Source organism: Camelus bactrianus, chromosome 14, assembly GCF_048773025.1.
Source record: "Camelus bactrianus isolate YW-2024 breed Bactrian camel chromosome 14, ASM4877302v1, whole genome shotgun sequence".
NCBI lineage: Eukaryota > Metazoa > Chordata > Mammalia > Artiodactyla > Camelidae > Camelus > Camelus bactrianus.
This window is the reverse complement of record NC_133552.1, coordinates 70,889,519-70,913,713: the sequence shown is the minus strand read 5'-3', so window position 1 is coordinate 70,913,713 and position 24,195 is coordinate 70,889,519. Positions and strand designations below refer to the sequence as shown.

Below are 24,195 nucleotides of genomic sequence, written 5' to 3'. Positions count from 1 at the left end.
ACCCAGAAAACCGAAAGGGGACACTGTCGACCTTCAAGGATGTGTTAAAGGCTTTGTGCACAGAGAGTGAAACGAGCTTCTTGTTCTCTTTTATTTTAGTAGAGACTTCAACCTAAATCTGCCATATGATCTTACCTGGGCTTTACTGAGAGAGTCAGCAGAGTCTGGGACCCTCTCAGCAGTGCTTAACTGCTCCAACCAAGAACTGCTAGTTCTTTTTACATCTTTAGTCATGTATTGTGGAGTCAGGTTATAATTTCATCACATTGAGGAGTTTTAGTCTGATTTATTTAGATATTTGTTAAAGTAACAATCACAGATTTTTAAGGCAATTACACAAATACACCTGGGAGTAATAAGCAAATCCACAACAGCACAAAACACGGTAACAGAGTAAGTATTAGTAGCTAGAGAAAGAAATCTAATTCAAAAGGTTTTAACTCCCAGAATTACTCTGCATAATCTATTTCCAGCTATCAGCCCGAGAAGCACATAAAATAGTTTTGCTGCATCATCTGGTCAAATACCTTGTGTGAACACTCAGTTTTGGAGTGCTGACTCACGGGCACGTACAGCTGTCCTTGTGCGATAGTGGCGGGGTCAGCGTCTCTGAGGACTAGTGTGGCTCTGGCACCGGGGAACCATGGTGGCCGCGTGTTTTCCCATCACCACTTCTCACGCTGTCTTCTTTTCCCACTTTGGGTCCTGAGTCCTACCCACAGCTTCACTTTTTGGGTCCAAGATGTGGTCTTGCTAAATTTCAGTTTCAGTTCCTGCTGGATCAAAAATACATGTTGGAAATAAACACTTTCCTTAAGCAAGAATAGTAAGATACCAGTTTACTAGAATGCCTGGGAAATGGAGTCTCTAAATTCATTGACAATTCTACCTTATTTAGAATTCGTCATATAATTATTGAGCTTTATTGAGACATAATTTTATAACATAAAATTCACCCTTTTGAAGGGTATATTTCAGTGGTTTTGCAATATTCAGTTTGTACAATTATCACCAAATCCAATTTTAGAAGACTTTCATCAATGCCCCACCAAAAACACCACACTCAGCTATTGCTCCCCAATTCTCCTCCCCCCAGGCCCTGGCAAACACTAATCTACTTCGCATCTCTAGGGCTGGACTGTTCTGGACACTTCTTCAAATGGAATCATATGTTGCATGGCCTTTGGTACCTGGCCTCTTTCACTATTCATCATGTCTTCCATGTTTGTGCACAACGCAGCGCCTATCAGAACTTGGTTCCTTTTATGGCTGTGTGATATTCTTCTATGTGCTTACATCACATTTTGTTCATCTGTTCATCAGTTGATGGAACATCCTTGTGCAAGTTTTGTGTGGACATGTGTTTTTAATTCTCTTCGGTGTGGACCTAGCAGTGGGATTGTTAAGTCATATGCTAATTTCTGTTTAACTCTTTGAGGAGCAGCCAGGCTGTTTTCCAAACTGGCTGCAGGACTTCACATCCCCGAGCAGAGCGTCCATCTCCACGTCCCCCTTAATGCTTGTTATCTTCTGTCTTTTGATTCTAGGTAACTGGCAGGTGTGCAGGGAGGTCTCATCGAGGTCTTGGCTTGCATATCCTAATAACATTGAGCATCTTCTCATGGGCTTTTTGGCCACTTGTACTTCTTTGGAGAAATGTCTACTTAATTAATCAGAAATCTTTTGCTGTTTCAACTTTGTTGTTGAAAATCTTTCTAAAATAGGTCAAAGTACTTTTACACTAAATCGGTGCTTCTGCGATTGCAGTCTGAACCAGTGGGCTTGTTGGTGTTGCATGGTCTGGGCTTTCAGGACACAAGCCAAATCCCAGAGTTTTTGTTTTTGCTTTTTCTCTTCTGTCCTCATCCCTCCCTGAAGGATGTGCTGGAAACTGCCTGTAGATAGAGTCTGGTTGTCCAGGTGTCTCAGGGAAAGAGGTGGAACAGGACTTCTTCCTTTGCTGCAGAATCGTCAAGACTTGGAAGAGAAGGGAACTGAGGCTACCGACACCTCCTCCCTGGATGGTAACCACGTCCCTGAGCTTCCGCAGTGTTTGTATCAGGGGGCCACAAAGCACAAATCAGTGTTTCATCTAAAATGCTAGGAGTTGAATTCTTACAGTTTTATTTGTTTGCACAATATAGTTAAGATATAATCAGACAAACAACCCATCAAAGGGTGGCCAATATGATCACAAAGATCCTCAAACTTGTATATAGCTGAAGGGGTAAGTGGAAATGCCACCCCAATAAACACAGTGATGGAGTCCTATGGCTTCAAATCAGCCACATTAAAGTTTTTTTCTGGTGTCCTAAATGGCTAAAACCTTTGTAGAGAACCTATTGGATTATCTTTCACCTTAAAGTCTACGCCTGACGGATTACAACCCCTGTTGGAGCTGAAGGTTTGACATGCAGTAGGCTCTTAGCCAACACACCCAGGTGGTGCAAGACTAGCTCAGTAATTAAACTCTTGACTCTGGTTACTGTGTGACAGTGTCACCCTGTCCCTTGTGCAGTGCCCTCCGGTGAGAGCCGTAACAGCTTCTTCTGCTCTGTTGTTGTCCCCCGTGCGCACACACCACACACTGAGACTGTGGAATCATTGGGGTGGGTACTTGTCTTCAGGTACTACTTGCCCACCAGGAAGGGCTTTAGGTAAGCAGAATTTATGGTTGTATACGTGTTAAAGGCTCTGTCTTTACTTTTATTTGTTTTTTTAACCATTTGACTCTCTTCACCCATTTTCCCACCACCCACCCCTGCCTCCAACCACCAGTCTGTTCTCTGTATCTGTGAGCTTGTTTTTCTTTTTTTAAAGATTTGACAGAGGAGTGAGATCAGACAGTATTTGTTTTTCTCTGTCTGACTCTTCCACTTAGCAGAATGCCCCAGAGGTCCAGCCATGTTGTGATAAACAGCAAGATTTCATTCTTTTTATGACTGAACATCTGTTTCACAATTTCTTTATCCGTTTGTCCATTGATGGGCACTTGGGTTGCTTCCATATCTTGGCTATTGTAAACAGTGCTGCTATGAACATGGGGGTACAGATGACTTTCGAGTTAGTAGAGATTTTTTGCCTAGTGTTTTTATTCTGTGTGGCAGATGAATATGTTAAAGAAGGAAAGAAAGAAATAATATTTCATTGCTTGCCAAGTAAATAGTAGGCACTTTTATAGTAATTTTTGCAAACGTTTAACCTGACATGAGTTCTGGGAACGGGTTCATCTCTCCCTACAAATGAGCAATGGAGGTTCACAGGGACCGAGAGAGCCTGGGGTGACCCTCGGGTCCACGGGGTCCCATCACAGCCTCTGCACTGATGATGTCAACAGTGCCCTGTTGCTGCGTGTGTTTGCTCTGTTTCTGTCCCTTCTCGCGTGTGCAGGTTACTGGGCTTGGGGCACGAGGTTAGAGCAGCATAGTGAGCTGAGGCCCAGCAGCTCTGGGACGGCGCTGGGTTTTATGGCTGGTCTTGTAGAAACCCATCCCACTTTGAAGAAAAGTTACCAAATCAGTTAAGTCATTTCTCACTTTGGATTTAGGGGTAAATGAGTATGATTTGAGAAGGGTAAGGAGGATGAAGATTTGAAAACTTCCTTCAAAATATTTGCAAGTTGTTAATATTTAAACTGGCGGTGGGGGTGGGGGGAGCTTGAAGAGTTGCCTAGGAGAGCTGGGGTGCCGCCCTTCCGCACCTTGAGAAATGTGCACGGTTCCCTTAGCAGACGCTGCTCTGGAAGAGAAGGAATCAGTGCTCTTTCTTTCCCAAGTCAGTGAGCTTCAGATGTTCTGGAATTTTAAAGGTGAGTCACATGTATCCTGTCTGTGCTGGGCCAGCAAAGGCCCCAGACCCCCTGACTGGACAGTGGTTGGGTGGGAGGCATCTGGTCTTCAGGAAGCTGCTCGGGAGTGGCTTACTGGGGCTTTCTTGGACCATCTTCCAACTTCCTGGCCCTATAAAACTGAGTTCCTTCCCCCCTAAACCTATAGTTTTCAAACAGCTTGGTTTTGTCCTGCTACCCCCATTCCCGACTGGATGCTGAGTTTCTTACATTCCCAAGGCTGGAAGGCAGGGGTCTGTCAGGGAAAAACACAAGCAGACAATTCAGAGCAGGTCCTGCTGGTTCAAAGCGGTCACCCCAAGGGCAGGAAAGGGATTTTCGACTGAGGGATTCCATGGCTGGGTGTCGGTCCCTCTGCCCTGTGCCTCACAGAAGCGGAGGCCCTGGGAACTGCAGATAGGGCCTGGAGTCCACTCGTGAGAGAGCTGTGCTTGGATTTTGGCTCTGACCCTCAGATCAGCATTCTGTCTTGGGATCCAAAGGTAGTGAGCTGGCCATACGCTTTCCATGTCTGTCTTCTTGCAAAGGAGAGGGCAGAGCAGTGACAGCCTCCCCGGGAGGCCCAGCGCTGGGACGTCTGCCTGCCCAGCTGCCTGGGTCTGGTCTTCGTCAGAACCGTGAGGGCCTCTCTGCCCCCCTCCTCCCCCAGCCTCCACTTAAACACTTAGCAAAGCTGGTGACACTTCAAATGAAGTCTGAGGGCTGCAGGCTGCGGGAAACCCTATTTCTAGGAGCTTCTGTTTTCTCTCTCTTTGTTTTCCTTTATCTTAACATCTCCCTTTACTGTTGGGCTTTATCTGTTTCCTGTTTTGTAAAAGGGGAATTTCAAGAGAGTCAAAGTAAATAAATGAAGGATGGATTTGAAGCACAGTTTCCAAGGATTTTCTTCATTTGTTAAAGAAAACAATATAAATGTGAAAAAAGTAAGGAAACAAAAACAAACAAAAAGCTAGAAATAAGAGCAAACAAGGTACTTATGTCAATAAATATAAATGGATAAAACAGGGGGAAAAGTCTCTCAGGCTAGATTATAAAGCAAAATTACAGTGTTCTGCTTAAGGACACAAACCTAAAATAAAAAGACACAGAAATATTAAAAATAAAATGATGCCAAAAAACAAATTAAATCGATATAAACCAAAGGAGGGCAGCAGAGGTAGCAATAGGAACAAGCACGTGGAAGAGGGTCCAGGCCCCAGAGAACCAGGTGAGGAGACACAGGGTGATGGCTCTCAGGGTGAGCCCCACTCCCTGACGGGCAGGGACTTGGAGAGGCCCTAGTGGTGTGAGCCGCTGGGAACCTCTGGAAGGCAGTTTGTGTGAAGTATGAGGAATAGGAAAAGTTTTTTATATTGCAAACTGATTTTTTAAGTAATAAATTTGGAGACTTTTAACTCTAACTTACACAAGGTACAAAAACTCCCTGTTTATTAAATTCTATATTAATTAAAGAGTTAAAGCTAATTAATACAACTATAAAAGAATTAAGGGAAAATATAGGAGCATATTTCTCCCATCTTAGCTTGAGACGGCAAGTACGGCACAAGGATCAGATGCTGTAAAGGGAAATACGGGCAGACCTGACTTCCTGCAAGTGGACTCGGTGAAGTGATAAGTAATACTGTGGGGAAATGCTGTGCCGCTGACAATAGGAACAGGGTAAATACTGGAACTAAAGGAGACACAGCAGTAGGAAACTGCTCGACCCTGTGGACAGTCAGTCCTCAGAAGAAACCAGACGGGACGAGGTGAGGGCAGGGCCGAGTGCGGGCGGAGCTGCACGTCGTGGACGCTGAGGAGGCTGCTGCAGAATTCAGATGTGCGTACCTGTTGACAGTTTGAGGTCTAGGAATATAAGTTACAGAAATAACACGTGTAAAGATGAAGATGGGCTGGGATGCTCGTGGTAGTTTCATCTTGAATCATGAAGGACTGGAAACAGCTCAACATTGTATCATTGGAAGACTGATTAAATAAATTAGGGCACATCTGTACAAAAAAATACTTTGTAACTGCTGAAAAAGAATGGAGACCATCTTTATGTACTGACACGAAACTATTTCCATGATATATTATTGCATGAAATAAGCAACTTACAGAAAACCATGTAGGGTGTGACCCCGTTTTTGTTTAAGCAAGCAAATATGCATAAAGCATATAAGTCCATGTTCACAAACAAGCTGTTAGCAGTGACTGCTTCCAGGGAGTCCAGTCTAAGAGAGGCCCCGCCTTTTACTTACACACTCTGTACTGTTTGATATTTTATTTCTTACAATAAATAAATGTTAGTTTCATAATTAAAAATAAAGATTTGTAACAGAATGTTTAAGTTTCAATATAAATTGCAACCCAGATTTTCTGAGTGCCTCAGCACAGATACTGTGTTGTTTTGTTTTGTTTTTAACAAACTGAAGGTTTGGGGCAATCCTGTGCAGGACGAGTCCAACAGCATATGCTCACTTCGTGTCTCTGTGTCACATTTTGGCAATTCTCTCAGTATTTCGAAATTTTTCATTATTATTATGTTTGTTAGGGTGATCTGTGATGTTAGTACTATGGCTCAAGTGGTAGCTTTTTTTTTTTTTAGCAATAAACTGTTTTTTAATTAAGATATGTTCAGTATTTTTAGACATAAATGCTACTGCACACTTAATAGACGACAGTACAGTGTAAACAGAATTTTAATATGTCATGGGAAACCAAAAAATGTGCTACCTGCTTTCCTGTGATGTTCACTTTATTGAGGTGTCTGGAATGGAGCCCGAGACATCTCCAAGGTGTGCCTGTGATTAGTAACTGCTCGTTAGCTTTGCATCTTTGCAAAGATACTTGTTCTCTCCAGGCCTCAAGATTCTGTAAAAAATGTCCAAAGCACACAGGCAGGGAGGCTGGGGCTTCTCACACCCATACCAGCCGATGGGGAAAGGCGCTGCTGGCAGAGTGAAGGCCAGATGGCCTCAGAGGGTCGTGCACCTCGGGGAGGGGCCTGGGATGGGACTGGGGGCCTGGGTCATGCTGAGGGTGGGGGAGGCTTGGGGCCAGGAATGTGTATCTAAAGGTTGATATCTATGCATTTTCCCTCTGATGGACTAGATTTCCAGGGAAAGCAATTCCCTGAAATGTTCCACAACACGATGGCTGTATGTGCACACAGGGGAGTGAGTGAAGATTTTATAACTCTTTAATCTGATTCACTGAAACATTCATAAACAGGATTATTAATGACAAAATTAAAGTATCATTTTCCTTCATTCAGAATTATGATTTTGCCAGCAACAAGGACAAAATGAAGAGGGCGAGTTTAGAGTTTAAATTATTTGGCAAACTCTTTCAAATTATTAATTCTATTTGCCTTTCTGGATGCAGTGTGACAGTTATTTCAGGACTGTCACTTCATTTCCTAACGAGGCTTTGTGCAAACTGTCCTGCTACGTTACTATTTTTCATCAACTCTTTCTCCTACAACCTATAATCAATCAGCTGAGTAGATTTTTCTCTCTCTCACTTCCTCTCTCTCTCTGTATGTATATGTATATATTTGGTGAGGAAATAGTGGATGAATTCATCAGCTGAGTCAATGTTCTGTGTCTTCTATTATTAGGATGTGGCCACTTGGCTTATGCTTGCTGACAATGAAATAAAGTGCCGTAAAACAGCGGAGAATCAGTGAGTTGATGTGTTTGCCGAATCTGATGAAGGGAGTGGAAATTTCCAACAGCTATGGCTTTAACAAGAAGAAGGAACCACGGGTACCTCTTCCCTCGGTGTTTCTGCTGGCTCTCGGGATCCCAGCCGTCTTTGAGTGGGACAGGATGGCTCCGAGTCTGTGATCCTTTCCAAAATGATCTTGTCTTCTCTCTGCACTCTGTGATGCTTCTGATCTCTCTTCCCCCTGTCTAGACTCCAAAAAACAGCATATTTCTTGAAACATGGAGAGACTTAAAGCCTGTGACAGCGTCTCTGTCTGCTTTCAAGAGAATGAGCTGGGTGCCAACGGGCAGGAAGGGCTCCTGGGGCGGAGTGGCCCCTCTTGTTCCCTTGTCCCGCAAGTGTCTGGAAGCCCCTCCTTCTCTAGGTGCCTGGGTTGGAAGGGGCTGGGCTTCAGAGATGAACAAGCACAGCCCTGAACTCAGGGACCTGATGGCCTGGGCAGGGGTGGTGAAAGGTGGAGGAGAAACTGCAGGGTGCTGTGGCAGACGAACTGAGGCACAGCGGCAGGGGCGCCCAGGCCTTCCTGGGGGAAGGGGGAAGGGACGTCGATCATGAGAAGTGATGCTGGGATGCAGACTTGAAAGAAGAGCGGGTGTCACCAGGTAGGAAGGAGAGGAAGGACACTTCAGTGACCTGGCCTGCCTGGAGAGGTGCAGCGGGAGGCTGCCAGAGGCTGGACCTTGGGTGTTGCTCAAGGAGTTCTGACTTATCTTGAAGGCAGTGGGGAGACACCAAGTGGTTTAAACCACACTCACATGCATTTTAGAACAATTGATCGCTGGGGAAGGGGCAGAGAACGAATCAGAGAGGACAAGACTAGAGGGGCATCGATCGTGAGCCCACCACAGTGGTCCAGGAGAGGCGGCCTCCTCCGGACGGCCCTGGTTGGCCGTGGGCGAGCATGGCATGGGAGTGAAGAGAGGACACAAGTTCCGGGGAGCATGGGAGTGTCGCTGACATGGGGAGTAACAGTGGAACACCATCCCATCCCAGTCAGAACAACCATAGAGCCCTGTTCTGAATGCTTTACACACACTGCTTCACGAACACCACACTGCCATCGACTGTCTCATATGCCACCAGCAACACCATGCCATGCACTGAGAGGAATTCCCACCCAGCCATCGGTGGGTGTGGGGGCAGTGAGCACCTGCGAGATATGAGTGTCTCACTTCATCCTTAGAGGCAGCACTACCAGTAGCCTGACTGAAGTTAAAGAGCGAATTGGTGAGGAGATGGGACTCAAGCACACGGTCTGACTGGGCCTGGGTTGTGGTGCAGCACTGGGTGGAATCACCTGTCGGCTGGTGCAGGCTAGAGACACGGGTGAGGGAAGGAGGGCAGCTTGCGGTGAAGGCAGGGTCAGAAAGGGGCACCTGCACTGAAGGGAGGGTGGGAGACCAGAGGGCAGAACAGGGCAGAGAAAATGATGAGGCAGAAAGGCAGTGTGACAGGTGGGGAGAGGACACTGACATTCAGTGCTTCAGAAAGGCCCCAAATTGACCTTTTTGTAGGTCAAAAACAACAAAAAATCAACAATTTTATTCAGCACATGAAGAGTAGGGCTGAAAAGAGTCTGCAGGAAAGTCAGGGCATAATGTCCATTTCAGCATCATTTATAATAGTGAAAATTCTCAGTTAATCTGGGGGCTTAATAAGAAGGAACTGGTTGAGTAAATGATGCCACCATACTAGGACGTGTGACCAACCCAGTAAACAATGTTCAGGAAAACATTCCAGTGAGGTGTAAAAATTCTTCTGATTTAATGCTGGGTGAAAACAGTCAGGATGTAGTATTGTATATGAGGTACAATTTTAATTATACTTAATACATTTCTATGTGTACAAAAATATAACTGTAAGAATGCAGACAAATATACAAAAATTATCTTTGAGTTGTGGAATTATAGGTAACTAAAATTTTCCCTTTATGTTCTCTGCTATGAATGTGTATTACTTTCTAATCAGGAAAAAATGTGAACATTATTTTTAAAGCTTTAAAAGGAAACAATTCAATAAATTTGGTAAGTGGGAAGTCATCGGTGAGCACATTTGTCTGGTTATTCAAGACCTATTTCCTGAACACCCACTGTGTGCCTGGCACCGTGCTGGGCATTGGGTCCACAGAGCAGACAGACTCACAGACTCCTTCGGTCGTGAGGCTTGTGGCTTGTGGGAGGATGAGAGCAGACAGGCAAGTGCACAGACGACCACGAATGACAGGCTGTTGTGTGTGCCATAGGGGATGGTCATGGAGTCAGACCACAGGCAGGGGTCATCCTTTAGAGTGGCTGTCAAACGCCCTCATGTGAGCTGAGACTGAAGGCTGAACAGAAGACAGTGGACCTAGGAGGACATTCCAGGTTCCGAGCTGAGACCTCGAGGGAGGGAGTGCGGCACCTGGAGATGAGCTCCTGACTGACAGCTGCTCTGTGAGTTGATGCGGAGCTGTTTGCTCACCACCTGGCCTTGCCTGGGGAGACCACCCACTTGGCTGGTCGTGTAAGTTGGGCATCATCCGAATAAGCGCTGCTGGAGGCATGACAGGTCAGCCTCACGAGTGCAGGGCGGGGGGGGGGGGGTGTCCGAGCCGGGGCCTGTGCGGATGAGTGTGGCCTGTCATGTAAAGCAAGTATTTCTGGATTATCCCTTATTTGTGGGTAAACTTTACCTTTCCCTCCTGTTTGCATGAGTAACTGGCAGCTGGCTTCATTTCTCTTTCTTCTTTGAATTTTCACTTAACCAAATTCTACCTCTAAGGTTGTTAAAAGCTTCTTCTTCCATTGAAAACTCAAATGGATCCTATTTAAATTTCTTGAGGGATGAGGTTGCCAGTGGGTTGTGGACCTGCTTGTTCGCTCTGAATCTGGCAGGGACACAGGTCCGTGGACTCTGGTAGCCCAGAGGAAGGGGCCCTTCTCTGGGCCCCTCTGTAGAAAACTGCACACACACAAGGTACTTGATGAAGACTGTTCCAGGAGCAGTCCCTGCTGAAACCAAATCGCAGCCTCGTTGGAAGCCTTAGTACAGAACGTTTCTGAGGTTATCTAGTCCAGGGAACCAAGACGTTGAGTTTTAGGAATTCTCTACTTATTCTGGCTATTAGCCCCTTATCAGATACGTGATTGCAAATATTTTCTCCCAGCCTGTGAGCTGCCTTTTTACTCTGTGGGCAGTGTCTTTTAAGGGACAAGTTTTCCATTTTCATGAAGCCTAATTTGCTTAGTTTTTCTTTTGTTACTGTGCCCTTGGTGTTGTATCTGAGAATCATCGCCAAGCCTATGATATGAAGCCCTTTCCCTGTGTTTTCTTCTAAGAGCTTTATTGTTTTAGGCCATGCATGTTGGTCTTTGATCCGTTTTGAGTTAATCTTCATTTATGGTGTTAGGGAAGGGCCCAACTTCATTCTTTTGTGTGTGGAGATCCAATTTCCCCAGTATTATTTGTTTACAAGGCTGTCTTTTCCCTGATGAATTGTCTTGGCATTCTTGTCAAAAGCATTTGACCATATATGCGAGGGTTATCTGGGTCTCTCAATTCTATTCCATTGGTCTGTACATCTTTCTTTATGCCAGCACCACATTGTTTTTGATTACTAGAGCTTTGTAGTAAAATTTGAAATCAAGAAATGTGAGTCCTCCACCTTTGTTCTTCTTTTTCAAGATTTGGGGTCCCCTGAAATTCCATATAATTTTAGCATGGGTTTTCTATTTCTGCAAAAAATGTTACTGGGACTTTGATAGGCATTATATTGAATCTGCAGATCACTTTGGCATTTTATCAATATTAAGTCTTCCAATTTGTGAACGTGGCATGTGTTTCCATTTATTTATGTCTTCTTTAATTTCTTGCAACAATGTTTTGTAGTTTTTATTGTGTAAGTCTTTCACCTCTTTGGTTAAGTAAATTCCTAAGTTATTTTTTCTTTTTTGAAGCTATTGTAAATGGAATTATTTTTGTAATTTCCCTTCCAGATTGTTCACTGTTCATGTATAAAAATGAAACTGATTTTTGTGTATTGACTTTGTGTTTTGCTACTTCGCTAAATGCATTTTTAGTTCTAACAGTTTTTTGGGGGTGATGTGGAGTCATTAGGGCTTTATACATATAAGATCATATCATCTGTGAACAGAGATCTTTTTACCTCTTCCTTTCCAATTTAAATGCCTTTTATTTCTCTTGACTAGTTGCTCTGGATAGAACTTTCATACTATGTTGTATAGAAGTGCTGAAAACAAGCCTCCCTGCCTTGTTCCTGACCTTAGAGAAAAAGCTTTCCGTCTGTCAGCATTGAGTGTGACGCTTGCTGAGGGTTTTACATACAAGGATTTTATTATGTTGGAGTAGTTTTCTTCTATCCCTAGTTTGTTGAATGTTTTTGTTATGAAAGGGTATTGAATTTTGTCAAATGCTTTTTCTGCCTCAATTGAGATAGTCATTTTTTTCATCATTCTGTTAATGTGTGTATTACACTGATTGATTTGTGTATGTTGAACCATCCTTACATTCCAGAAGTAAATCCCAGTTGATCATGGTGTATATGCCGCTAATTTGGTTTACTAGTATTTTGTTGAGAATTGTTGTATCAATGTTTGTAATGGATATCATAATGTAATTTTCTTTTCTTGTGGTGCCTTTGCCTGGCTTTGGGATTGGGGTAATGCTGGCCTCATAGAATGTATTAGGAAGTGTTCCCTCCTCTTCAATTTTTTGGGAAAAGTTTGGCAAGGATTGGTGGTAGTTCCTCTTTAAACGTTTGGTAGAATTCACCAGTGAGCCACTGGGTCCAGGGCTTTTCTTCGTTGGGAGATTTTTGATTACTGATCCAATTTCCTTACTAATTATAGATCTATTCAGATTTTCTACTTGTTCATGAGTTAGTCTTGGTAGGTTTTATGTTTCTGTGAATTTGTTCATTTCATCTAGGTTATTCAATTGGTTGGCATACGATTGCTCGCAGCATTCTCTTATAACCCTTTTATTTCTGTAGAGTTGGTGGTAATGCCCTCACCTTCATTTCTGACTTTAGTAATTTGAGTCTTCTCTTTTTCTCTTAGCTCATCCATTTAAAGGATGATTATTTTTTTGTTGATATTTTTGAAGAACCAACTTTTGGTTTCATTGATTTTTCCCTACTGCTTTTCTGTTCTTTCAAATATCTCTGCTTTAATCCTTATCATTTCCTTCCATCTGCTGGCTTTGGGTTTAGTTTGTTCTTTTTTTTTTTTTTTTTTTTTTTTAGTTCCTTAAATTGTAAAGTTAAGTAGATGATTTGAGATTTTTTTCTTATTTTTTAAAGTGTTTAAGTTATAAATTCCTTTCCCCAGCACCACTTCACTGCATCTAATAAGTTTTAGTATGTTGTGTTTTCATTTTCATTTGTCTCTAAGTATTTTCTAATTTCTCTTGTGATTTTTTTCTTTTATCCATTGGTTGCTTGACAGTGTATTGATTAATTTCCACAATTTTGTGAATTTTCCAGTTTTCCTTCTGTTAATGACTTCTAACTTTATCCCACTGTGGTCAGAGAAGATCCTTCGTGTGGTATCTGTCTTTTAAGAGCTCATGAGACTTAATCTGTGTCCCATCCTGGAAGATGTCCCATGTGCGCTTAGGAAGAGTGCTTGTGCTGCTGTTGGGCAGTGCCCTGTGTGTATCTGGTGGAGCTAGTTGCCGTGCTGTGTTAAGTCCTCTGTTTCCTTACTTATCCTTTGACTGATTGTGCTATCCGACTTTGTGACTTGAGTATTGACATCTCCAACTATTACTGAAGAACTATTTCTAGCTTCAATTCTGTCAGTTTTGCTTCGTGTATTTTGATAATCTGTCACTGGGCTGGACTCTGATCTCACACCATATACAAGAATTAACTCCAAAGGGATCAAAGACCTAAATGTAAGAGCTAAAACTATAAAACTCCTAGAAGATCACATAAAGCCATGAAAAATAAAATCAGGAATGAAAGCTCAATTGTTGGGCAAATAGTTTCTCTCATAGTGTTGACTTTTGCTCTGAGTAGCTAGCTAGGTCTGTCCATGCTGTTGGAACAAACTTGTCTGCAGTGTTCTAGGGACAGATGAGCCTCTCTGAAGAAGGGCTGCTTCTCTCCAGCACCGGGCATTAACGTGACCAGTGTACTTTATTAAAGAAAGGAGTAGACAGAGACGTGAAATGGCTCCAAATTGGTGCGTTCTTGACAAAACTATCCACTCTCATCCTTGCGGGTCCCCTGATAATCTAATCACAAGGTGACACCCCCTTTCTACCAGCACATTGCAACAGGCCCTGAGATGAAGATTGCTCGGTGGCCCTGTGTCAGTGCTCTGGGTGTGAGGGCCACTGTGAGGCTGAGCCACCCTGACTTTGGACACAGAGCTCCCACCTATTGTGCGCAGTGTGCTGCCCAGAGCCAAGCACAGGTAGGAAGGAGACGAGGGGTCTCTGATTTGCTGCAGAGCCCAGCAGGATGACAATGAGATGGTCTGTGTTTTGGGAAGCAGGCAGAGAAATTCCCTAGCTGGGGACCAGCCGCTTGGCTCACAGGCCAGCCTTTGGCCCCTCCCATCCCATTTGCCCTCCCGAGGTCCAGCTCCCCCGTCTCCCGTGTCACAGGCAGGGCTTCCCTGGCGCCTCTGACTGGTGGGCACCTCCCCGTCTCTCTGCCCTCCTTCCTCCCTCATCTCCTGTGTGACAAATCAGGCAGGCACTGAGGGGGCTATTTGAGTGTGTGAATGATTGGGATTTGCAGTTTCAGAGAGAATTCCAGGCAGCAGGCAGGAGCGTCTCCCTGTGGGAGCCCCTCCTAGACTGAGTTTCATGGGGTCCAGCTGTACTCCTGGCCCCTTCATTACAGCTTTAAGGTAAGCAGTATCAACAGCGCTTTTATATGCAGGTTAAATGTCTGTCTTTAAAGCAGAAAATGACTCCAGATCAAAGGTAAAGTGTCCCAGGAAGGAGGAGGTTGACCCACAGCTCCAGGCTTCAAGGACAAGGGTCTGGACAGTGGGTGCCAGGCTGTTTCTGATGCCCAGGCCGCTGCCCGGCCTGACCCTCCCGACCAGGAGGCGGGGTGCCCTGAGTGGCACCTTGACAACCCAGCACAGCAGGAGTGTGGCCTCTGCCTTGGTGTTTCCAGCTGGGCCCACCACACCCCTGGTAGGACACACTTCCTGGTGAGGCGGGAAGCCCCATAAAAAAGACCGGCAGGACCCCCCAAGCAGGGCCACTATTCTCCTGACAGCACCATCCGGTTCCCCAGCCCAGAGGCTCTATCTCACTCTTTGCCTCTGAAAGGGCTTACTTACCCCTAAAATTCTATTGGTTCCCTGAGATCACTTCTGATTGGTTATTTCCTTCACCCCTGATTGGTTATTACTCTCACTCCTGATTGGTCTATTTCTACAAAGCTTGTGCCTGGTGGGTCAACTTCTGTTATACTTTATTTGTATATGATGTTACAAAGTGTAAAACTGGCAGCCTGTAAAGGCCTGTGTAAACCTACAGACAGGGTCCAGAGCTTGGAGTATTAACTCCTCTGGGCCCGCTGGCGTAATAAACCTGAGTTCTCCTTCTCTTCGGGTGCTGTTTGGTCTCTCGCAGCTATAACACCGCGCAGTAACGCTGAGCTACAACGCCGAGCTGTAACACCATTTTCCGCACTGGTGCTTGAGGATCAGCTTGTATTTAAGTGTATTATGAAATGTGGAAACCACTCAGCTTCTTGGAGACAGGTGTGGGCTAAAGGTTTAAAAGGATCCAGCACTTCTGAAAAAAAAAGCCACCTTCAGTGCAATTACTCATCATGGTCACTAAGTTAAATGACAGTGATGGGGCCAGGGAGAGAACCTGGGGGATTCATAGGGTGTAGGGGACAGAGGTTATTTACCTTAGAGAAGGGTGCTCTCAGAAGTCATACCTCTCTCTAGGCATTTAGAGGGTGATTTTAAAGACTGTGACAGCCCGCCCTTCTCCACCTCCAGGGAGAACCCCACTCTGGGTGAAAACACAGGCAATTAGGCGGTGAGGGCACTCGAGGCGGGGCGTGGCCCTCTGTGGTCACAAGCAGGAGCAGCCACTGCCCATGCAGGACGCAGGAGTAGGCAACCTTCCCTGCTTTTTCCAGATATTGGCCCGGGGGTCTGTGGCAGAACAAAACCTTTGCTGCTTTTGGAAACGGAAACTTTGAGAATGGCCAGGCACAGGCGCTGGGCCAGGCGGCTTCGCCAGGAAGCTGAGCTCCGCTCCTTTCCGGCTCCATCAGCCTCAGTTTCCCCATCTGCAAACCAGGAATGCAGGAGCTCCTCCCTCAGCGGGCCTCCCAGGGTTAAAGAACCGAAGCTTCAACAGGCCTGGAAGAGGCTGTTGCTGTTGGGTCCCTGCTTTGCTATAGGGAGGGCAGCTGATTCCAGGCAGACCAGGAGGAGCCCTGGTTCACGAGCCCCAGAGGAGGAGGCGCTCGTAGCCTGGGCGCTCTCTCCTGAGGGCTGGGGGGCAGCGCTTCTGCTCAGCCCTGGCCCAGCCCCCGCGGCCGCCCAGGTGTGGTGCGCCTGAGGGTGGTGGGGCTCCACTTACCTCCTGCGTGTGCAGGCGCTCCTGCTGCTGGCCTGCCCCCTGGTCCTCATGATGCAGGACACCTTCTCCAGCAGCAGACGGTTGTCCCTGTCGATGACGGACAGCCGCCCCTCCTCCAGCTGCAGCAAACACACGGGAGCCTCACTGCATGGGTTTACTTAGGCGCTTCCTCCCACCCTCCTGCCCTGGGCTTAGGTTGCCCCCTGGAGCACCAGCCTCCTGTGGGCAGGCACGGGCTCCTCCGTCTGGGGATGGGGCCGGATTTCACATGCTCGACGTGGAAGTGACAGTGAGGATGCCGTGGTTCTTTGTGAAATTAGTCATCCTCTGAAACAGACCTGTGCCCATGCCACTAGGAGGAAATCACTTCGGAGTTTAAGAGAGATACTTTATACTGTGCAGAGGAAGAGGAGATTGAGGCCAAAGGAAACGAAAGTCCTCTTGTTTTAGGTTTTCAAATTGATTGATCTGCTTCACTTCTGCCCATTCAGGCTGCCAGCTTGCAGGCACATGAAAGGCTCACAGCATTTTGCTTTGGGAAACATTAGTATCAGTATAACCGTGTGGTGCTAACCCTTGCCAGATGGTGTAAACGTCAAGAAATAAATACTCTGAGGCAGCCATGAAACATCTGGTTGCAAGGAGTGATGGTAATTAATTACTCGAGATCCACACTGAATAAATGCAGCTGTGTCCCCCGACCCACTTTCCTGGAGACCTGCCAGGCCAACAGGGAGACTGAGAAGGATTTCTGGTTCTATTACCACCAACTCCGTTCTGGGCAAGACAAGGTTACTTGGTTACTTATAGGCATTTTATTTTTGATATGTGACTTGTTTATTCCTTCTTGGGCCTGCCGTTTTCATTTTCCTGGGTTTTAAGCTGACACTTTGATATTATGTTAGCTAGGACGGTAGCTGGGAAGTAAAACAAAATTACCTTGAGCTTCTTGAGTTTCAGGTGCAGGTGGCCGAGAGTCAGCGGGGCCCGGGTGTCCACGAGCGGCTGGGCTTCCTGGACCTGCACAGAGCGGGCAGTGTGACCCCAGGCACATTCTGACCAGGTAATTAACGTGAGCTTCAGTGGGCACTGGGGACCCATATAGATCATTATTCATGCACCAAAGATTTCACGTTGGCCTATGAAAGAAGGTGCTAAAGAAGGCTCAGGACTTGATTTAGAATCTGAGTAACCCCTGGAGGGGACCAGGCAGCCCTCAGAAATGAGCCCACACTATTGTTTTCAAGTGAGAATCAAGTGGGTATGGAGTGAGACTTCATTCAGTGTAACTGCCAGATGACATTCCTGTGCCGCCCTCTGTTGCCAGAGGGCTTGGAGACAGTGGATTATGTCCCCGAATCCACCTAAGTCTCCTGTCTGAGCTCCAGCAACATTTCAGGATGAGCACCTTAGCCATTGATTCAGTGCAAAATGATCCATGCAGAGTTTCCTATCAGAAAATATACAAGCAGGGAAGAATTTATATTTTAAAATGTGATAGATTAAATGCATAAACCATTTGCAGTAAAAAGGGACCTGGTATTCTCGACACCTGAGCTGGCAGCTGCTGCCCTGACAGTGGGGATGCTGGGGAGCCCCACCAGCTCGCTCTGTCTAAAGGGACCACTGGGCATCGGGCAGCCTGGGGCCCAGACCCACAGAGCCACATGGGGACGGAGCAGGGTGCAAAGCCAGGTGATGGGGAGAAGGTCAATAGCCAGTACTTGTGCCCTGGAGCCAAGGGAACCCCGAGGAGCAGAGGCAGGGGCGATGTGACCTCATACCCCATTGAGAGACCCTCACTCAGTCACTGTGTGCGGAGGAAGAAGGGCCTGGTAAGGCTGGCCGGTCTCAGGCCCCAGGCGAGGATGGGGGATGGAGGTGGGTCAGCAATGGTGCAAGTGGGCAGCAGGCAGGGGCAGCAGAGTCGGGCCTGCTGGGGGCCTGTGTCTGACGGGCGGGGCCAGGGGTGGAGACGGCCAGCTTCCGGCAGGTCTGGGGTAAGGTGAATGCCCTTTAGGCACATTTAATCTGAGGTGACTCTTGGGGGCTTCCTAGAGGCAAGTTAGTTCAGGTTGCACGTGAAAACCTGAGGCCCCTTATGAACACTGAAATAACACTACCTATTACAGCCTCTGCTTCTGAGCACCCTGCCTCACATGATGCTCTCTCCTCTGTTGTCATGTGGATGCGGGGCAGGGGACTCCTCCTTGCAGTGAAATGCTGGTCGGTAAGTGGAGATGGAGTGGAGACATGGAAAAATTGCCATTTTATAACCATCCTATTACAGATTGGTTTGGGCAAACTTGTAACAGATGTTCGACATTGGAGGGAAAGTGTGACTGAGGAGGGGCCGGAGGGAGTTGCTGGCAGAGATGGTGAGAAGCAATGCTGTCCACCTGAAAGGACCCCTGAGAGCAGGGACCTCGCAGCTGTTGCCTGTCTCATGAGGCAGGGGTGCGAGCCCCTCCCCCTGGAGACAGCAAGATCCTTCTCAGAGACTCTGGGCTGAGGGCACAGTGGGCAGGCCCTGGGAAGTCACAGGTTCTCCAGGTGAGTGATCTCTGTGGAGACTGAACTGCCCCTGGAGGTGGTGGGGGAGGGGGAGGTGATTGGTGTCCTTCTGGAACACGCAGGCTGCCACCACAGCACAGAGATGCATAGGGACACACGTCCCCTAACTCTTTGCATTATGTGCGGCCTAGGCTTCCCTGAAGCCTGTGTACCGTCAGCACCTCTCCTGCCTCCATCTGGACCCAAAAGGGTGGAGGGGTGGCAGGAAGTGGAGCTTGTCTCAAGTTTCCAGTTCGGAGTCTCCCGCTGACACGAACATGGGCAGGATTACATTTGGATGGTGTTTGGACTTTACACGCTTGGGGTCTGCTCGTTACAGCATCTCATGTTACCCCAATTAATAAGAATCAATGCCTTTAACATACCAAGGGAAGGTTATTGCCAATCTAGAATTTTATACCAAACTTTCTATCAAGGGTGATGATAGAATAAAGGCATTTTAAACACAGAGACCAAAAGAAACAAATGGAAAAACTCCAAGCAAACACAAACCTCCCCTGCACCTGTTCTTGGGAAGCTACTGCAGGATGTGCTTCATTGCACCAAGGGTGTAAACCAGACACAGGACTCAGATGGTTGCTGGACGGCCCACCCTGCTCTGTGATTCCATGACCCCAAGGCATGACTGTGCTTCATATTTCACGATACAAGGGAGACGGTTTGGTGGGTTGCTGCAGGGTTTAAATTGGGTATAATTTATTTCAGAGGGCTTGGAGGAAGAGCTGAGTATTGCATCACTGGGGAAAATGCAGGAGGAGGAGAATTTGTCTTGAAACAACATCGGAGCCAAACCTTCCTATCCTCGAAGGCCTTGTGTGGCAGCCACACCCCCATGTTCTAACCCTAAGAGAGTCAGAAGTCACAGACCTGGGGCTGGGGAGCCATGGGGTCTCTGCGTTCTCACTGACGCTGGTGCCTCGCAGATGGGCGGGGTGGCGGCTGTTCTGTCCTGTCCTGTTTTACATTGGACACCTTCTCTGTTTCTGTGGTGATGCTGCTCCCTGGGTAGCCGTCCCGGGAGGTCAGACCCTGCGCCACCTCTGACCCCCTCTGACCCTGTCTCCACTCCTTACCGCACTTTCCTGAGGGCGTTCAGAGGAGTGCAGGGCCCTGAGATGATCCCATAGATACTGAGGACCTGCTGTGGAGGACCAGCAGATGCCAGCATCCTGTCCTATTTGTCTCAGAGTCTAGAAGCAGAACCGTCACTGGAGCACTCAAGGTCACATTGGGCCTGAGTCCTTCCCATCCCTGCTTCTACATCCTGACCATCATAAAGGTACCTACCATCAATACAGCCAGTGTGTTGTTATGTTTTTAAATTTGTGAAAAATGTATCTAACTGTAATGACCATTCTGCTTCTTTTTTCACTCAAAATTATTTTTTAAACTGTAGTATAAAACTTCAAACAGAAATAACAATAGAGAAGAGAATAATGAACCCCCTGATGTCTCACTTCGCTTCCGCAAAACCGACTAGCTCGTGGCCCATGTGGTTTCATCGCTTCCCCTGCCCACGGCCCCACCCCAGGCTGAGATTACAGCAAAGCTAATCCAAGCAAATCCTTTTCGTCCTTAAGTATTTTAACTTCTGTCTCTGAAAGATAGGAAATCTTTGTAAAAGTATATAATTTCAATACCACAATCACACCAAACGATGACACTAGTTCTCTGATTAAATATTCGGGTCCTGTCTCCTTCTCTGATTACTCTCTCTCGTCTGCTTGTTTGACTTAGGGTCCCAGTGAAGACGTGCCAACACCGCACGTGGCTGGCAGGTTTCTTCCATCTCTTCTAGTGTACAGTTTCTCCCTCTGTTCACCCCTGCAGTGTGTTATGAGGAAACCAGCTAACTTGTCCTGCAGACACTCTCCATCTGGGTCCTGCTGATTGCACACCTGGCACATCCTTAAACCAGCAGTTAGAAATTCCAGTTCAACTTTTCCCTTGGCGAGACCACACCAAAGGTGGTGCTGGGATGTTTTGTCTGTAGGTATATGTTTCTGCTTGTCTCTCTCAGGTGACGTGAGCAGCTGGGCCTGGTCCTTGATGGGTTCTTGATTAGGCATTGAAAAACAGAGACAATCTCTTCCACCATTCGTTCCATGTTTATTAATACTTCCACAATGGCAAGCTTCAGCTGAGAAGCACGCACACTCGGTTCTCTTCATCTACCAATTTTAAAGATTGTTCTTAGCATCTTCCGAGGCTGTTTCTGTTACCATCGTTAGGAAGTCAAGGGCATGGTCGATGTACTTCAGTCCACTGCACTGACTTCCTGACTGATGTTCAGCGAGGCCCCGCTGGGCCAGCAGGGGCTCCTCCAGCTGGCGTTTGACACAGCGCCAATAGTCTGCCAGCCTCTTTCCTTCTGGAGTGAGCACAAGGATCTGCAGGGTTTTCTTGCGTATGTCCTGTCTCAACTTGGAATCAGCCCTTTCTACAACCGAGGTGGTTCTGTTAGTGGGAAGTGGCATTTGGAGACCGCAGTCTGGTCGCTAGGAGTTGTGACTACACCTGAGTTTGTGTCTAGGCCTTGGCAGGGGCCAGAGCTCATCTGCTTCCTCCAGTTCCAGTTCAGGACCTCATTCCCTCCAGTGAGGCTCACTGATCTCACTTCTGCCGAAATTCCCAGCTCTGAAGGACACCAAAGCCAACCGCTCGTTTGCTTTATCCACCCTCAGCACACAACAGTCTGTGAGAAGAACACTGCCCCTGCCACCACTAACATGATTACTGAAATCAAGTTATTTATTACTTTTTGCCTTTGTTTTATCATTAGGGAATCTCACCATGAGTATACACATTACTGAGTTTTGAGGACGTCTGAATAGTTCCTCTCGATACACGTACGAAGCCAACTGCATCTACACTTAGGTTCATTTTATTTTCAATATTCTGAAGTGTTTTTTAGATTTAATTTCGTTTTGTAATATGTGAAATATCTTCGTGGCTCCAGAGTCGCATCTGGCAAACACTTCTTTCTCTAGGAGGCCTGGGCTCTGTGTTTGGCACCCTTGCTCTATCCCCCGTTGACACGTCTTCTGACTTTGCAGCTGCTCCTTTCATATCTGAAAACATAGGGAGGCATGTGTTCTGTATGTATGTGCAAATATATTTATGTATGTGTATGTGTATATAAACATTTTCATCCCTTTTTTGGGTAAATAGAGCATATTTTACATATGCTTTTTCCATTTCATAATATATTCTAGAGATATACATTTCAATATATATCCTAGAAATAAATTTATATAGTATGTATAGCCATTTCTTGCTCTTTTTATAGCTGCATGGTACTTAGTTGTGTGAAAGCACCCTCATTTATTCACCCAGCTTGTTTTTGAGGAAGAGTTGGGCTTGTTCCAATTTTGCTAGTGCGAATAATGCCACAATTAGAATCTTTTTCAATTTCTTCTCACGTCTCTGCCCCGGTGACTTCGGCACGTACACTCAGCTGTGGGGCTGCTGGGTTAAGAGATGGATGCATAGGTGATTAATTAGGTGGCGCCAACCCCCACAAGGACGGGCCCTCTTGCCTGCCCACCAGCTCTGTGCGACAGTGCCTCTCCCTGCCAACAACTTGGAGTTTTTTACCAATCTGATAGTTGAGAAGTGGCATTAGAAGGAAGTCTAGTTTGCATTCCTCAAGCATAGGGAGGTTAACCATTTTTTATAGGTTAAGAGCTGTTGGCAATTCTTTTTCTGTAAACTTCTGTTTATACCCCTTGCCTATTTTCATATGGGGTTTGCATTTTTCTTATTTTTAGAAGTTCTTTATGTATAAAGATATTAACCCTTTGTAATTTAAGTTGCAATTATTCTCCCCAATTTGTATGTGTTTTTCCATTGATTCTTTTGGGTTCTCCAGATATTTAGTCATTTCATCTACAATTAGAGAAACACTGATATCAATTTCTTTCCATTTCATACCTAGTGGATGTGTCTTGCCTACCTGCATTGGCTAATGCCTCCAACATAATTTAAAAGACTGTAAGGGACAGCACGCGTCCTTGTCTTATTTCTTACTTTAAGGGAAAACCTGATTAGGAATGAAATATTTATATTTTATTACGTAAGGAAATTCAATAGCATTTCTATTTTTTTAAGTTAATTCTGCTTTTATTTTTAGCATGAATGGGTGTGAGGTTCCAGGGCAGAGGCCCTGCTGAGAGGCCAGGCTGGGCTCGGCCCTCCAACAAGTTTTCCGTCTCCCCTCTGTTGCATCGGGGTCCTTACAGCCCCGGGGATTCTCAGCCAAGCAGTGAGAAGTTTCTCTAAAGAGCTGCCCTTGCCTTTATATGGAAAAGGAACTGGGGAGATACCAGGGGTGGTAAATCTTTCCCACCAGCCACTGTTCACCAAGCACACACTACATGTTCGGGGTACTGAGACTCTCCCAGTAACGAGATAGGGCCACCACCCCCCCGACCAGGGGAAACAAACAAGGTGGAATAGTGAACACGTTACGTCATCCATGCGGCTCATGAGGCAGCAGACGAGGAAACAGAGAGGGGTGTGCGCCGAGACTCCTCGCTCTTAGGGAGGGCGCGAGGGGCAGACTTCCAGGAAGACCAGAGGTCACAGGAAGTGAGCTGAGCCCGGGGACCACCTACCAAGAGGCTCAGAGGGGGTCTCATGGGGATGCAGGCACAGAGCCCAGGTGAGGGGCACAGGGCAGCCTGGCCGTAAATGTGGTATCCGTGCACCCAGGTGGAGAAGTAGGAACCTGGGGGTGTCTCCAGGGAAGTCACTCCAGAGTGTCACAGAGCAGCCCTGTTTCCAGAACGTCCGCTTCTTCAGAGTGTTTCCCAGCCTTGACGGCCCCTGAGCACCGCACACTCGGATGGTAGATGGGCAGATGACCGCCAGGCCACTTCGGGACCACAAGGCAGCTTTGCAAACGAGACCCACGTTGGCATCGACTAACTGGGACTGACAGCATACCTCCCGATGGAGCTAGAAGTCACCCGGTCCCCTGAGGACGCTGTTTGACAGGGAGAGCGTCCTTGGATCTTTTTGCCTGAAGATACTTTCAGGTCACTTAGAAAAAAATAAATACTTCATAGCAAGTGCCACATTTGAGAAAGGGACACTTGGACACCGCAGTCTATTTAATGGAGACTTTGTTTATGGCAACACTATGACCAGCCTTTAAGGAAACATCATTTCAGCCATTCCACCTCCAGAGAGAAAACTAGCCCTTGGCTCCCAGGGAAAGCCGGGCCTGGCCGCCTACCTTCCTCCTGTGGTCCTGGTAGGCCTTCTCCCACGTGCGCTGCTGGCGCTCCCCAGTGCGGGGGGGCGTCAGGTGGCAGGCTTGGCGAGACATGTCTGGCAGCAGAGCCCACTATCCCTTCTGAGAGGCACCCGGCCTCAGGGCGGCCCTGGAGACCCAGTGTTTGCTGGTCATGTGACGGTCGTCACGGTGCCCAAGCTCAGGGACGAGGAGGAGGAGGGGGGGGGGCCTGTGCTCGGCAGAGAGGGTTGCA

At 46.7% G+C, this 24,195-nt stretch overlaps 1 protein-coding gene across 3 annotated transcripts; it reads right to left on the bottom strand.

Annotated features, from left to right (window-relative positions):
- Window positions 1-168: 168 nt before the first annotated feature.
- CFAP97D2 (CFAP97 domain containing 2) lies at window positions 169-24,195 on the bottom strand. Of its 3 annotated transcripts, none has more exons than XM_010952318.3 (5): window positions 23,943-24,193; window positions 17,069-17,149; window positions 16,130-16,248; window positions 7,601-7,743; window positions 169-776 (listed from the first exon to the last, which is right to left on the bottom strand). In XM_010952318.3, the coding sequence occupies exons 1-5, from the start codon at window positions 24,033-24,035 to the stop codon at window positions 754-756; spliced, it is 459 nt and encodes a 152-aa protein (XP_010950620.3). In that variant the 5' UTR covers window positions 24,036-24,193; the 3' UTR covers window positions 169-753. The 3 variants fall into 3 exon arrangements, with proteins under 3 accessions (XP_010950620.3, XP_074234727.1, XP_074234728.1); XM_074378626.1 differs by having other exon boundaries at window positions 169-773; window positions 23,943-24,192; XM_074378627.1 differs by lacking the exons at window positions 169-776; window positions 7,601-7,743 and adding an exon at window positions 15,120-15,322 and having other exon boundaries at window positions 23,943-24,195.